Source organism: Phocoena phocoena, chromosome 2, assembly GCF_963924675.1.
Source record: "Phocoena phocoena chromosome 2, mPhoPho1.1, whole genome shotgun sequence".
Taxonomy (NCBI): domain Eukaryota; kingdom Metazoa; phylum Chordata; class Mammalia; order Artiodactyla; family Phocoenidae; genus Phocoena; species Phocoena phocoena.
In genome coordinates this window covers 9,017,285-9,031,438 of record NC_089220.1, presented here as the reverse complement: position 1 = coordinate 9,031,438, position 14,154 = coordinate 9,017,285, and the positions used below count along the sequence as shown (strand labels likewise).

The 14,154-nt window shown below is 54.2% G+C and overlaps 1 protein-coding gene across 1 annotated transcript in view; it reads right to left on the bottom strand.

Annotated features, from left to right (window-relative positions):
• The window catches only part of CLMN (calmin), a 110,166-nt gene extending 96,907 nt beyond the window's left edge, over positions 1 to 13,259 (bottom strand). Inside the window, exon 1 of the mRNA XM_065872232.1 lies at positions 13,178 to 13,259. Within this exon, the coding sequence (XP_065728304.1) occupies positions 13,178 to 13,259 (82 nt within the window). The remainder of the gene's footprint in view (positions 1 to 13,177) is intronic.
• Between the last annotated feature and the right edge of the window lie 895 nt (positions 13,260 to 14,154).

Genomic DNA, 14,154 nt, shown 5'->3' with positions numbered 1-14,154 from the left:
TGGTGGTGAAGTGGTGAAGACTCCATGTTCCCAATGCAGGGGGCCTGGGTTCAATCCCTGGTCAAGGAACTAGATCCCATATGCATGCCGCAAGTAAGAGTTCATGTGCTACAACTACGGAGCCCACGAGCCGCAACTAAGACCCGGCGTGACCAAAAGAATAAATAAATATTTTTAAAAAAAAGAATTAGTGGAGAATAAGCTGATTTTTCCATGTGCAAGTTCTCAGAAAGTTCACCCTCTAGGCAGACCTTCTCAGGAAGGATGTGCTCCTGTATTCAAGGGACAAAGCCATACGAGGCAGACAGGAAATGGCAGATCTGACCCAGGAGAGAAGGGAACCACAGGTGATGGTGACAGACGGCCCAGGTAACAGCCAGGTCCCAGGTGTGGGGGACAGTGAGTCCAGACTGGAGACAGGTCAGAGGATCCTGAAGTGCTCAGGAAGAGGAAGTGGAGAGAATTTACCTGATGCATCCAAACAACGTGAGGGGCTATCCAGACACTAACAGAGACTTTGAGGAAGAATTTAAGCACATATGCCAACAACAGTAGACAATTTTTAACTCCAAGGAAACCAGAAAGTACAGCAGGAGAGGTGATCATAATTTACTCCACGACGAAGCTCTGAATCTCACTGATCTAGTCGGAACAGTGTAAACCCCAATTACTGATCTTACCAAAATTATGATGAAATATATCAGGAAGTTGGGAGGACAGGAAAGAGCTGAGGTTAAAAGAGGTAAAAAGGAGACCTACATCCTTACCTTCCATAGTAGGAAAGAGGAGCCTAGAACCAAAAACTCAAGACAAAGGAATACGTGCATGTTATTTACAGACGTGGAAGAAAATACCAAAATCATCCGCTAAAACAGGGGTCCCCAACCCCTGGGCCACAGACCGGTGCTGGTCTGCAGCCTGTTAGGAACAGGGCCGCAGAGCAGGAGGTGAGGGGCAGGCACGCGAGTGAAGCTTCATCTGTATTTACAGCCTCTCCCCATCGCTCACAGTACCGCCTGAACCATATCCCCCCCCCCCCACCTACCCCCCGCCCCAGTCCGTGGAAAAACTGTCTTCCACGAAACCAGTCCCTGGTACCAAAAAGGCTGCGGACTGCTGTACTAAAATAAGTTGCAAGCGATTGCCTCTGGGAAAAGGGGCAACGAGGGGGAGCCACTGTTTTTCATATAAACCTTGGACAAGTATAGTCTCATACGACTTGGAAAAGGCAAGGGAGAGGGAAACTGACATTGATGAAGACATGTGACATCACCGAATGTTCTCACAACTAAGAGAAGTTGGGTTTATCCCCCTCTTCACCAAAAAGATACTGTCAGGCTCAGACTACCTACAGCTAGGCAACACTAAAAAGACGCTAAAACTCAGACCCCAGTTCTGCCTGATCCCAGAAGCTACACTTTCCCTTTGAGTCTCCATTCATATATTCAACCAATACGAACTGAGCACACACTGAGCCTGGGACAGCAGGCTAGGCCCTGAGACACAGTGGTGGACAGGACAGGCCCCAGGGACCGATCCAATGAGCCTTCTGCTCTACCAGGGCAAACCAACAGTCAACAAGCCACCACTAATAACAAATCCAAGTGCAGCAGTGCCCACCCTGGGTGGTCACAATCTATCAAGGGCAACACCTGTCTGGTTCCTGGCCTCCCCCTCTGCCAGCCCATCATTGTTCCTGTGGCATCATGGCACCTCATCCCCCCACCACCCCACAAGTGAGTCATTACATGCCACTACTTAGCTCTTGCCCACAACACTTCTGGGAACTCAACAGGCTATCACCCAGGCCTGCCAACACACTGCCACCCAGGTCCAAGGCCCTCAGCTTTGATTTGGAAGGTATCGTGTTTCGTTTTGTCTTAGATCAGAGTCGGGCTCAAAGGCCAGACTGGTTCTCCAAGGGAGAGCTCCACACACACAGTCCCTTGTGTACATGAAGGGAAAGTGAATAACCTTGCACAGACCAGCCTCAGCAAGTGCTGGTGGGTATGCAGGTCCAGGGTAAGCCCCAGACACCAGAGTGTGGAAGGAAACCTCAGACAGCTGCTCACTAGCTGTGGGACAGAGCAAAGTGGTTGAACTCCGCTGGGCCTCAGTGTCTGCATCTGTAGAGTGGGACTATGACACCAGCCTCAGAGGGTTCCAGGAGAATTAAAATGATGTAATGGGGATGACTGTGCTTTATAATCTACCATGGCCATAGTACGGCCCAGACGAGGATGGCAGGCTGCTTTCCCATGGCTGCCTCCAGTCACCTCTGCCATAATTCAAGGTTACAAGGATTTCGTCTTCTCAACCTCTGAAAAGGGGATCCTTGTCCCCGCAATTCTCAGATCTGCCCCGGGGAATTACTAGTCAAGAATCATCAGTTAGGAATTTAGATTTTACTCTGTCACAGTGTGAGGTACGTGGTACATAGGTGACTATAAACAGCAGAGTCACTGAGCCCACTCTGATAAGAAACAACACCCAAGGCTGGCTGACTGCTTGCCAGACAGCCTTTAGCCTGGCCCAGCTTTCTTCCTGGGTTCCAAATCAAGTGCCCCGTCCACAGCCAGCGGGGCCTTGAGCCAGGGCTCATCAAGTCTCTCCCCTCCCCCAAGTCCACATCCCATCAGTCTCCCCTCTTAACATCCCCTCCCCGCAACTTACTCCCTCTTCCCAGACTTGGTTCTGATTCCTGGTTCTACCACTTACTAGCTCAGTAGCTTGGCATTCATGACACCCTTGCTCAGCCTTAGTTTCTGGGCAGATAGATGATAATGCCCACCACAGGGGTTATTGGGAAGACGCAGTACAGGATCCAGCAAGGGGTCAACCCCCATCCCCCAGACTCCCCATAATCACAACATCAATGCCCCATAACCAATTAAGACAACCCCTGACTTAACTGATTTTTATAGAACCTGTACTCTGTATTATACATTTTACAACAGCAATGCCCCAAATTCTCTTTAGTCACTCAAGCTGCGTCTTGGCTAAATCACCCTGACAAGGAAGGGGCCAAGCTACAGCACAGGGGAGCCTTTTAGCTACACTGGCATCTTCATTGTACCGCATGTTTGGGGAGTTACTGGAACATCTGATTGCAATTCATCCTTGTTTTATAAAAATAAGTAGAAAGAGAAAAAAATGGAAGTGTCATTATCAATGATCACTATTGGTTTCATAAACAATACCATGGAGCCGATGGAACCAGAGCAGTGAAGGTTATGGGGTGACCTTCAACCAAGCAGAGAGGGCAAGTTCAGGAAAATAAATGAAACAACAGTACGGTATGATGTCATTCAACCATACTTAAACAGTGAGGCACGATTAGGGTTTTCCTTCCATTCTCTGGGAATTTAAGTTCCTCATAATTGTATGTTTAATGCTTGATGTAATGTAGAAAAAACTCAGGAACTGCATATAAGCCAATCCTCTAATGATGCTCTCTGGTTTTCCAAATAGATTTGATATTTCACATGAAATAGAAGAATGTTTATCCAAAATATTCCAGACTTGACTCACTCGGAGTTATCAGCATTTCCAGAGTTCACGTATCTCAACTCTAAAACAACACAAGGATTAAAACAGAGATGTTATTGGTGCCGGAGCACGTTGAACCCCAGGGTCCACACGACAGGGTGTGTACCTGGAGGCTGCTGTGACATCACCCCTTCCTGTTGCACCATCCACACCGCCAGGGCCGCAGGACATAGGCCACAGGGCCAGCCCATGACATCGTGCCCTGGTTATTCACAGCCCGGTGTGTATCTCGGATCACAGCACTGCTGCATTTGGACCTCTGAGTAGACAGTCTCTGTAGGCCCGGGCAGACTCCCTCTCTTGTCCGCTCAAGTCCTGCCCTGCTGTCCTTGGTCAGGCAGCCTTCCCAGGTTCCACAACCAAGCAGCGCCAACCCTGTGACCAGAGCCCAGGTCTCTGCACTCCTGGCTCAAACTCAGCTCAGCGCCACCACCCTGGGTGTCCATCACACTCCCACAGAACCTAAAGGGTATTCCAGGTGTGCAAATGTCCCCCAGATGTGTCTCTTCCAGGAAAAAAGGAGAAGGCTTGATAAGCCACTTGTAATTCATTCATGTATCAGTTTCCTGTTGCTGCTGTCACCAATTACCACATTCTTAGAGGTTTAAAACAACACAAATTTATTATCTGACAGTTCTGGAGGTAAGGGGTCCACAATGGGTTTGACAGGCTAACATCGAAATTATCAGCGGGACTGTGTTCCTTGAGGCCCTAGGAAAGTAATCCATTTCCTTCTCTTTTCCAGCTCCTAGGGGCTGCCTGCACTCCATGGCTCATGGCTCCTTCCAGCAATGGCATCGCTATGACCTCTGCTTCCATCAACATATCTCCTCTCTGACCCTCTTGCCTCCCTCCTATAAGGATGCTTGTGATTGATTAATGGGACCCACCCAGATAACCTGGGATCATCTCAAGATCCTGTACTTAATCACATCTGCAAAGTCCCTTTTACCTAGGAAGGTAACACATTCCCAGGTTCTGGGGATCAAGATGTGGACCATAGTTCAGCCGACAGTAGTTTAGCAAACAGTTCTGGCGACCTACTCCATGTTGGGGGCTGGCGGGACAACAACGCATGCACTCCTCTAGCGACCTACTCAGGGCTGGGCGGCAGGAAGTCCAAGGGAGGTGGCTGTGAATTCTCCCGAGGCGGGGTATAGGGAGGCTGCCATAGGTGCGGCCACAGTCGTTCTCTGCAGAAGGAGCCATGCAGACAAAGGTACAGGGACGAGAAAGGAGTGGTTTGTGGGATAAACAGGATGATTTCCCGGTGCAGCTGGTTGATTCCAGAAAGGACAGAAGTGAGGGTGCCCAGAACACACAGCAGGGTTTCTGCCCGAGGGCAAAGAGGAGTCTTGGTAGAGGACGGATTTGGCGAGGGAAAGACTTCCGGATCTCTGGGCTGAAGTGGGAACCGGGAAGCTGGGAGCAGGAAAACAGTGGTCCTAGCAACCGCCAAGGAGAATGTTCGCAAAAGCAGGCAAGAAAGGAAAGGTGTAGATGGGAGAGACGCTTGAGGATGCGAGAGGTGAGGGAGGGGCCGGTGGAGGAGCCCATCCGAGGGCTAACTTATGTCACCACCAAACTGTCAAGCCATCTCTGTGCCCTCTCCCCACCTCGCCCCAGTTCGCAGCGAGAAGGCCACAGAACGCTGCTGCTTTTTAAGTATGTCATACCGTAAAAGATTAAAAATAGTTTAAAAGGGATATAAATATTGCAAAGGCTCCTGCCTACTTGGACGGCCCCCCAGGAGGGGGAAGCAGGAGTGGGGCATGACGTCATCGGATCCCCAATGTCTTCCAGTTAGACCCCCCAGTTCTGCAGGAGCTGGTTGACACCAGAATGACTCCAGGGATGCTGCCAAGTTCCCCCAATCCTCCCTGGCTTTTCCTGGTCCTCGGGGCTTTGGACCGTCACCTCCGAGAAGCAGTGGATCCCGGAGCTCAGGAAGGTCAAGGGGAATGCAGCTGCATGGGTCCTCTGGGACCCACTCCCCTGCACTGGCCCCCCCAACCCTGGCTGCAATCCCACCAGAGAGGCCCCTGCCAAACCCCTACCATACTCCCCTACCCCCTGGTTCCACACTGCCTGCCTTTGGGATTACAGATTTTTCCAGGCCACCACCCTTAAGGCTGGATCACGCCTCCCCTCCCCCCATATTCCTGGCAGCACACGCCTTGGCATCCTTAGCCCTAACATGCTCATCTTAGCCTCAAGATGCCTGTGTCGTCCGGGTACTAGGGGCTCCCAGAGTGTCCCATCCATCCCTCCGTCCCAGCTCCCAGCATTGCCAGGAGGACTCAATAACTATTATTTGAACAAATGGCCAGGCTTCCAGTGGGGAAGTCCATTTCTAAAGTGGGTGCAGAACCCACTCCAGGCATGCACCCTCTGCAAAGAGGACTGGGCTGTTACACATGCAGCAGCCATTCACAAACATCTCCTACTTGTCATGTGCTCCGAGTCTGGGTCTAGAATACAAGGTCCCTGCCACCCCACAGGAAGCTCTCTGGATTCCCACATTCCAAATGGGCCAAGAGTAAATATTTTTGGTTTTGTGGATCTCCTCTGTCACAACTACTCAATTGCCATTGTAAGTGCAAAAGAATCCCTTTTGCACTTACAATGGGCATGGCTGTGTTCCAATAAAACTTTATTCCCCAAAACAGGTAGCCGGTTGGATCTAGCCTTCAGACCGTAGTTCACCAATCCCTGCTCTGATAGGAAAAAAAAAATGAATGAAAGCAAAGCAGACAGACTAGTGAGGGAAAAAAACTGTGAAAGACTCTTTAAAGCCACACTTGTGATTTTTGATGCTGCCTCTAATTCCTTCTGTGGCTGACACAATCCACCACTGTTTTAAAAAATAAGAGGTGCAGGGAGGGGGTGGGGGAAATAAGAAAAGGTTTCTATGGGAACCGGGAGTTTACTTTTAATGTTTCAACCACTGAGAAGAGAATTACTTTCTTTTTCTCTCTTCCCCTCTGAGGCGGAGCGGGAGTGACCTCTGGCTTGTTGGGCAGGACTCTGCCAGCGCCTCAGCTGTTCCAGGCAAAGATTAAATGCCACAGTGTACCCCGGGTCCGGGAGGGCCGTTATTGTCATCTGGGCCTCTTGGGCAAAGGGCCGTTTCCCCAGAGCGCTGGATCTGCTCAGAAGCCTCACCTCACCCCGCGGGACTGCTCTGATGGAGTCAAGGTCAACCACGACCGGGGCCACTAACAAGGGATTCAGGGAGAAACCTCTTCCGGGGGCTGCCCTCTAGATGGAGGGCTTCCCTCTCACGGCTGACAAACCCTTTCGGTGACGGGCTTCTGTTCTACCTGGTCTCGAACGTTCCTCAGTACAAATGTGCGTGCGCAGGACGTGCCCCCCTCCGCCCAGTTTGGCAGGACCGTGGGCAGGTCCCTAAACCTCCCCCGAGGACACCTTCAACTCTGCCCAGCTAGTTCAGAGTAGGTGTCCCAGGCCTTTCCTGGGCTCTTCATAGAAACCATAATTAATCAGCCAAGAATAAACCAAGAAGGTACATCATTTACCCACATGTACTTTTACAACAAAGCTCATGAACTGCAACCTTTTCTACATGGAACCCTTAGCGGGAGTGAGTCTCCTGCACCTGGCAGTGAAAAGAATTCAGGAACGCAGCCAGCTGTGCTCAGCGGTGCCCAGAGCTGCACGACGGCCACCCGCCCACGTGTTCCAGGGGCTGGGATGACGATGGCTTTACGTGGGCGTCTCTGTCCAGGTCCCACCCTCCTTACACCGCCTTCGGCGGGGGTGGGCCATGTGAGCCCCTGAGAGTCCAACCCTCTCCTTTTGCAGATGTGAAAGCTGAGGCACAGGGAGGGGAAGAGATTTCCCAGGATCCCACAGCAAGTCAGCAGCAAAGCCAGGCCCCAGACCCAGGCCTTCAGCTGCCCCGTCCTGACTGTGTCTTCCCCAGCTGCTCAAATGCTCCCACCTGGAAAGGCTGCTCGAGAAGAATCCACACCCGGAGGGAGGGATGCAGCCAGGGCTGGAACACAGCCTTTTGTGGGCAAAATCCAGAGTTAACTCAAAGCCAGTGACTTGACTCCAGCTGGGGGGCTGAAAGCAATGTTCTACATGATGACTCATCCTTTAGAACCAAGCACACAGCCCCGGGGGCTGGGCCCTAATGGGCAGCAAGTTCTTGGAGAACGGTGAAACCTCTGAATTTGATTTTCTTTGGTTTTTATACAGAAACCTCCAGCAGCTCGCTGTGCCCTCCAAGAGCTGAGGGACACAGAAGCAGGAAAGATTCCCTCTCGGCTCCCTGGCTCCTGTGGGTGCTGGATCACTTTGACCAGGCGACATCCCTAATCCCATGGCTGTCTGCACAGGAGGCCTAGAGGTTTGGAGATAAGAACCTAAGGAATGGGAGGGGAGGGTACTGGGTGCGGGGAGTGGGAGGGGAGCCTGGTGTGGCATCTTGAACCAGACCCCAGAGGGCCTCACCCGTCAGGCAAAGGGGCCTGGACTTGACCCAGTACACCGGTGCAGCCTGACCTTTCCTACATCCCGGCATTTGTGGATAAGGATGCTATCAGTCCTGGGGTGGACGGGAGCTGCCCTGGGCGCACAGGGTGGCCGTGGAGACCCGCTAAAGGCATTAGCAGGGACATGTGTTGGTGGCTGGGTGGCGGGTGGCTTGAAGGAGGTAACACAAGGCCCGGAGCCATAAAGAGGTCATTGCGGAGACTGGGCAGGCGTGAGGAGGGCCCGGGCCGGTGGAAGAAAGGAGGAAGTGGGTAACAAGGCAAGAAGGGCCCATCGTGAGCACGCGGGCACAGTCCTGGCCCTGAGCCTCCCTTCAGGAGATCCCAGCCACTTTCCTGCCTACCGGGTTGTGTAGCACAGAACTCATGCAGTTAAGTTTCTGCTCTGCCCTCAAGGTCTGGTTCCAATGCCCCCACTGTGAGAGGCCCTCCCAGCTCCCAGCCCTGAGGCTACCAGCTCCTTCACCCGTGCAGCCTTTGCCCAAGATTTACAGAGCCAGCGCAATGCGAAGTGTGCCTTAGTGTGACCCAGGTTCAAAGCCCAGCTCCACTTCCAAGCCCATGACCCTGGGCAAGTCATTCTACCTCTCCACTTCTGAAACAGCCTTAAAGGCTTGCAGAAGCATTAAAACACAGCAGTTTGCGCCGTGTCTGGCACACAGGCCGCTGGAATGTTACTACCCCTGTTTGGCAGTCAATTCCAAGTGCCCTGAGTCACAGTTTCTGTTTGCTAACCCTGGGTGGTACTGCTTCCCAAGAAATTCCGACTGAGGGAGACACTGAGGCAGAGGGGGAGGGTTGCCGCTCAGGGAGCTCCAGCCGGCGGGGCTCAGCTGGCAGCGCTGGACACCCCTACCTAGCTGGCTGCCCCAGAGATGCAGTGGGAAAGCCTTATGTCTGCCCAGCCTAATCTCACTCCGTCCACCTCCAACTCTGGCCAAGTCGCTCCGGAACAATGAGGTCAAAGTTCACAGCGTCAGACCCAACAGGCACCAGAGCAACAGGAGACGGTCGCGAACTGAACGGACGTCTGTGCTGCCAGGAGCAGAAAATTCCAAGCCCCGGTCTGGCCGGGTGCCGTGATGGCTTCATGCTCCTGCAAGGCACGGACAAGAACCAGCTCTGCATTCCCTGGTGTCTGCACGATGCTAGATGCTTGGCACGTGTTTGCTAAACTCAGCAGAAAAGGACTATGAATCTTGTGGGGAGCGGGGGGGCAGGGTGGAGGCTCCCTACAGAAACGGGAGCATCTTCCGAACACTGGCCTGACACCTGCCTTGGACCAAGAGTCAGGGGATCCCAGAACTGGTGGAGCATTCAGCTGGACCCTCAGGCCAAGCCAAAGAGGGAGAGGGGGCAGCCAGGCAGCCTTGTCATCGGAAAGGCACCGGAGCGCCTGCTGCCCACAGCCCGGCTGAGAACTAATGCACAGACCTGAAGTGCCGCCTCCAACCTCAGCTCTACCCCACGAGGCTCCAAGGAAGTGGGGGCCACCAGGTGGCGGCTGCCCACATCCTGCAATTCCATGTTCTCCCTTCTGAAAAGGTCAACAGCTGGGCCGCCCCCATTTCCTTGCGAAGGACCCTGTGAGGGTGGCACAGGCAGCTTCGCCCAGATGGACATCCATGCTCCCTGCCAGGGAGTCCTTCATTTACAGACACTTTTATGAGCCATCGAAGTGAGCACATCAAGAGGACTTCACGTGCCCATGTGTCAGGTACAGTGAGTTGTCACAGCCCTCCTGGGAGAGGCCACGCTTTCTGCCCTGCTCCCCCCGACCTGGGGGATGGTCTGGTGACATCACAGTCATATTTGCATGGATTCCACAATTCCACAGGGCCATAGACAAAAGCTTGATGGAGGCTGGGGATCAGGCTCAGTCCCTATGATGGCAGATTTGTGAAATTCCCCTGTACCCAGCGTCCCATCACCACGACAACTGCTTCTACCTGTGCTCGCGAAGGAAGCACGGAGTTTGAAAAACAACCCTTCTGCCTGGACTCCTGACTACCACCCATGCAGAGTTCAGATGAACAAGGCCCCCGCCCATGGCCCACGTGTCACCCAGACACGTCCAGGGCCGGCCAACACCCACCAGCTGGTTTGGGCAGACGTTCTAAGCATGGCGAGGACCGCTTTCTGGACCCAGCCCTTTGGCTGGACTTCCTGAGCACCACAGAGACAAGGAGAGAAAATGGTTGTTTAGCATCCTTAAGAGACGGGGATGCCAAGGGAAAGATGGAGAGAGACAAGACAGATTCCTGGCCCACTGCTTCTCCTAGCCTCTCCTCAGCGACGCTGGGCAGCAACTCCACAGCGCCCGCCAGGACTGACAGCTCCATCCACTGAGGACAGCCCCCAGCTGCAAACAACCCAAACGCCCCTCACCGAAGAACACATCAACAAACTGTGGTACATCCATATGATGGAAGAGTCCTCGGAAAACAAGGAACTATGGACAGCCTGGATCTAGGGCTGGGAGCGATATTGACACACATGCTGGGCACTAGGGGCCGTTAGCAGGTAATGAAAGTGTTCCCCAACTGCATTGTTGGGACGTTTGCACAACTCTGCAGAGTTACTAAAAATCATTGAATTATAAACTTAAAGCAGGTTGAATTTTACAATATGTAAAACTGCATCAGTAGTTTTATAAAAACTCTCTTAAAAAAGGAACTACTGGGCTTCCCTGGTGGCGCAGTGGTTGAGAGTCCGCCTGCCGATGCAGGGGACGTGGGTTCGTGTCCCGGTCCGGGAGGATCCCACGTGCTGCGGAGTGGCTAGGCCCGTGAGCCATGGCCACTGAGCCTGCGCTTTCGGAGCCTGTGCTCCGCAACGGGAGAGGCCACAGCGGTGAGAGGCCCGCGTACCGCAAAAAAAAAAAAAAAAAAGGAACTACTGATACAAGCAAGAAAGTGGATGAAACGCACCAACATAATGTGGAGCAAAAAAAGGCCATTTCAAAAGAGTATATATACTGTGCTATTCGATTTTATAAGAAGTTCTAGGGGCAAAACTACAGCAATAAAGATAAAAATAGTAGCTGCTTTGTTGGAGGGGGTGAGTGGGAAGGGAGACAAAGCATCCATCCAGGGTGCTAGAAAACTTCTACATCTTGATCTAGGCAGTTATTACACAGGTGTATCCATACATAAAAATGTGTTGGGCTTGTACTTGAGATTAATGCATATTTTATATACATGTATATAATCATTAATATACATAAAGTTAGAAGTTTATTTTTTTAAATGGCAAAGCCCATTGATGCTCAAATTGCCATTGGCAATTGCCTAAAAGTGAGGACAGTTCACTGGGAGCTGAGAGAGAGGAGCCCACTCAGTGAACTCCTACCCCACCCTCAAGACCCATTTCAAATTGTCCCCATTGAGTGAAGCCTTCTCTCACTGTTCCAGGTGTAACTAGCTGCTCATATTGTTGAACATCCCTTCACAAAAGTCGATCTTTTTACCAAGAGTTGAGGAGTGCAGGAAATTGTTGCACCAAGAATTGGTTCGTATGTGCTTAATAAACACCCACTGATTGCCTAAGGCACACACACACACACAACCTGACAGCCCAAACCAGATGCCACCTCAGCAAAAGATACTAACACCCACCCCCAAAATAGGATGTCAGTTCTCAGGCAACAGGACCCAGACGTGAGGCTTAGCGAAAAAGATCATTTTCAGCATCTCCAACTCAATCCTCCTTACTTTACACAAATCACTGCAGAAAAAATCAAGGGAGCACAGAGCAAACTCAAGTTTCCAGTGTCCAGTGCACTAGGCTCCCCTCCTCCCCACTGCAGGTCACCTCTGCCTGCACTGTCCTTGCCCAACCTAGGGGTGGAGCAGGCCATGTGGGCTCCCAGGACACATTTTATCAGGTGTAATGTTTAAACTTGACTGCCTAGTCACCCCCCAAGACTGCACCCTGACCACTGGGGCTCTCTGCCCTCCAGCAGTAAAGGCAGGCCACCTGCTTGGGACCCACGGCCCCACCCACTCTCTGTCCAGGCCTCCCAGCTCTCTCTGAGCTGCTCCCTGACCTTGCAATCTCTAGAAACCCAAGCCTGAAGAGGAAGCTGCTAAACGTCCCTGTCCAGGTCTATGTGGGTGAAGAGAGGCGGAAGGTGGAACTCTGTCCAGTTCTGCAAAGTCCACATATGAAAAGAAAGAGGCTGGAAGTACACCTCCATGAAAAGCGGCTTTCTTCATGTGTGGGGGGGGGGGGGCGTGCATGGGTCATGGGGTGATTGTTGGTGAATTTTTTCCTTTAAATATGTTTGTGCTAAGTTTCCACAATGAACTAACTCCTCTGGAAGATAAATTCATGTCGTCTGTGGTGGGAGAACCCCCCCCCCCGCCCCGCACCAGCCCTGGTCAGACCTGCCGGCTCCCAAGCGTCTCTTTTCACCTCGTCCCAAGGCAGACGCAGCTCCCAGCGTCTCGCGCCGGCCGGCCTCTCGCCCTTACCCCACCCTCCCACCCCTGCCCAGGTGACCCCCGGGCCAAGGGAGGGGCAGCTCCCCGAACAAAGAAGCCGCCAGACCCCACCGACCCGCGCCTCTGACCTCCTTCTCCCCCGTCCACCCCGAGCCGCCGCGCCCCATTCAGTTCCCCTAGCCCCGGAGATACTTAGGAACTGTCCGAACTCAGACACACACACACACACACGCACACGCACGCACACACGCCATCTCACTTTCTCCTCCCCTCCCTGACCTGGGCCGCCGCCCCCAAGGGCCCAAGTACAAACTTCTCCAAACTCGCAGCTGCGGCTGGAGGAGGAATCGTGACGCCCCCGCCCCCCTCAAGCAAATGGGATGCTCCCCCCCCGACACATACACACACACACACACACACACACACACACACGTGTGCCTCCCCACACCCCGGAGGCCACTGTTCATTTGGCCGGGGAGGCAATGCCGGGGTTTGGGGGAGGGTGTCTCGACCCTCTTCCCCTCCGTAAGTGACAGGACCGGGTCAGGACGGGGCCGGGGGCGGCGCGGGTCGGAGCTTCCTCGGGGGGGTGGGGGGAGCCGCTCCCGGGGCTCCCGGGCTCCCCCGCTCCGCGCCCCTCTCCGGGGAGGCTGGACGCGTTACCTTGCAGGTTCTGGACTCGGATGTCGCTGATCTGTCCGATGAGCTCCTCGCGCTGGAACCAGTCCCATTCGTGCGCAGCCATGAAGCGCGGGCAGCAGGGCCGGGGCGCCGGGGCCGGGCGCGGGCGGCGGGCGCGGAGAGCCGGGCGGGCTGGCGTGCAAGCGGCACGCACCCGGCGAGGGCGCCGCGGAGCCGGAGGAGCGCGGGCGCGGGCGGGGCGCGGGCTGGGCGGGCGCGCGGTCGAGCCGCCCCCGCCGCGGGCTGGCGGCGGGCAGCTGACGGGAGCGGGGCGCCTGGCTCGCGCTCACTCTCGCATCCGGGGGCGGGGGCCCCGGGGGGCGAGGGGGAGGGGCGGGGAGGGAGGCTGGACTCCGGCTGGTTTCTTTTTTTTTTTTTCCGGGGTGTTTGTTGCTTGGGTTGTTTGGTTGCAGTCGGGTTGGTAATGAGGCGCGGGGTCCCGGCCCTCCGATTGTGATGTCTCAGTGGGCGGTGGGCCGGGTGACGCAACCTGGGATGAGCCCGCGGGTCCCGGTACCCATGGGGCCCGCCCCCTCTCACCCTTACTCCCAGCGCCTCCGCCCACCCCAGCCCGGTCCCAGATAGGAACCTGACACCCACACTTTTCTACCCCAGGTCCTCTGCCCCGGCAAAATTGGGGGAGGCAGCCCCCTGCGGAGGGGGTGGTCCCCCAAGCCGTGCCCATCCGCCCCAAGGACACCTACCGGCATCGGGAGGGACTGGGTAGGAGGCCAGCGAGTGTGGAGATGATGTTGGGGGATTCACTCGTTTGTCTCCAGATTGGGGACTCTTGGAGAGAAAGACTTCCTTCCTGGGTCTGGGTATTGGGAACCTTTTCCCCGGGGATCCAGTCCAGAGATGACCCCAGATTCTGAGGAGGAGGGAGAAGCAGCCGACACCCCGGGAGGGTACCCCATGGAATCCAGGGCCCCTGAATCTCCAAGTGACCTTCTCTGGGG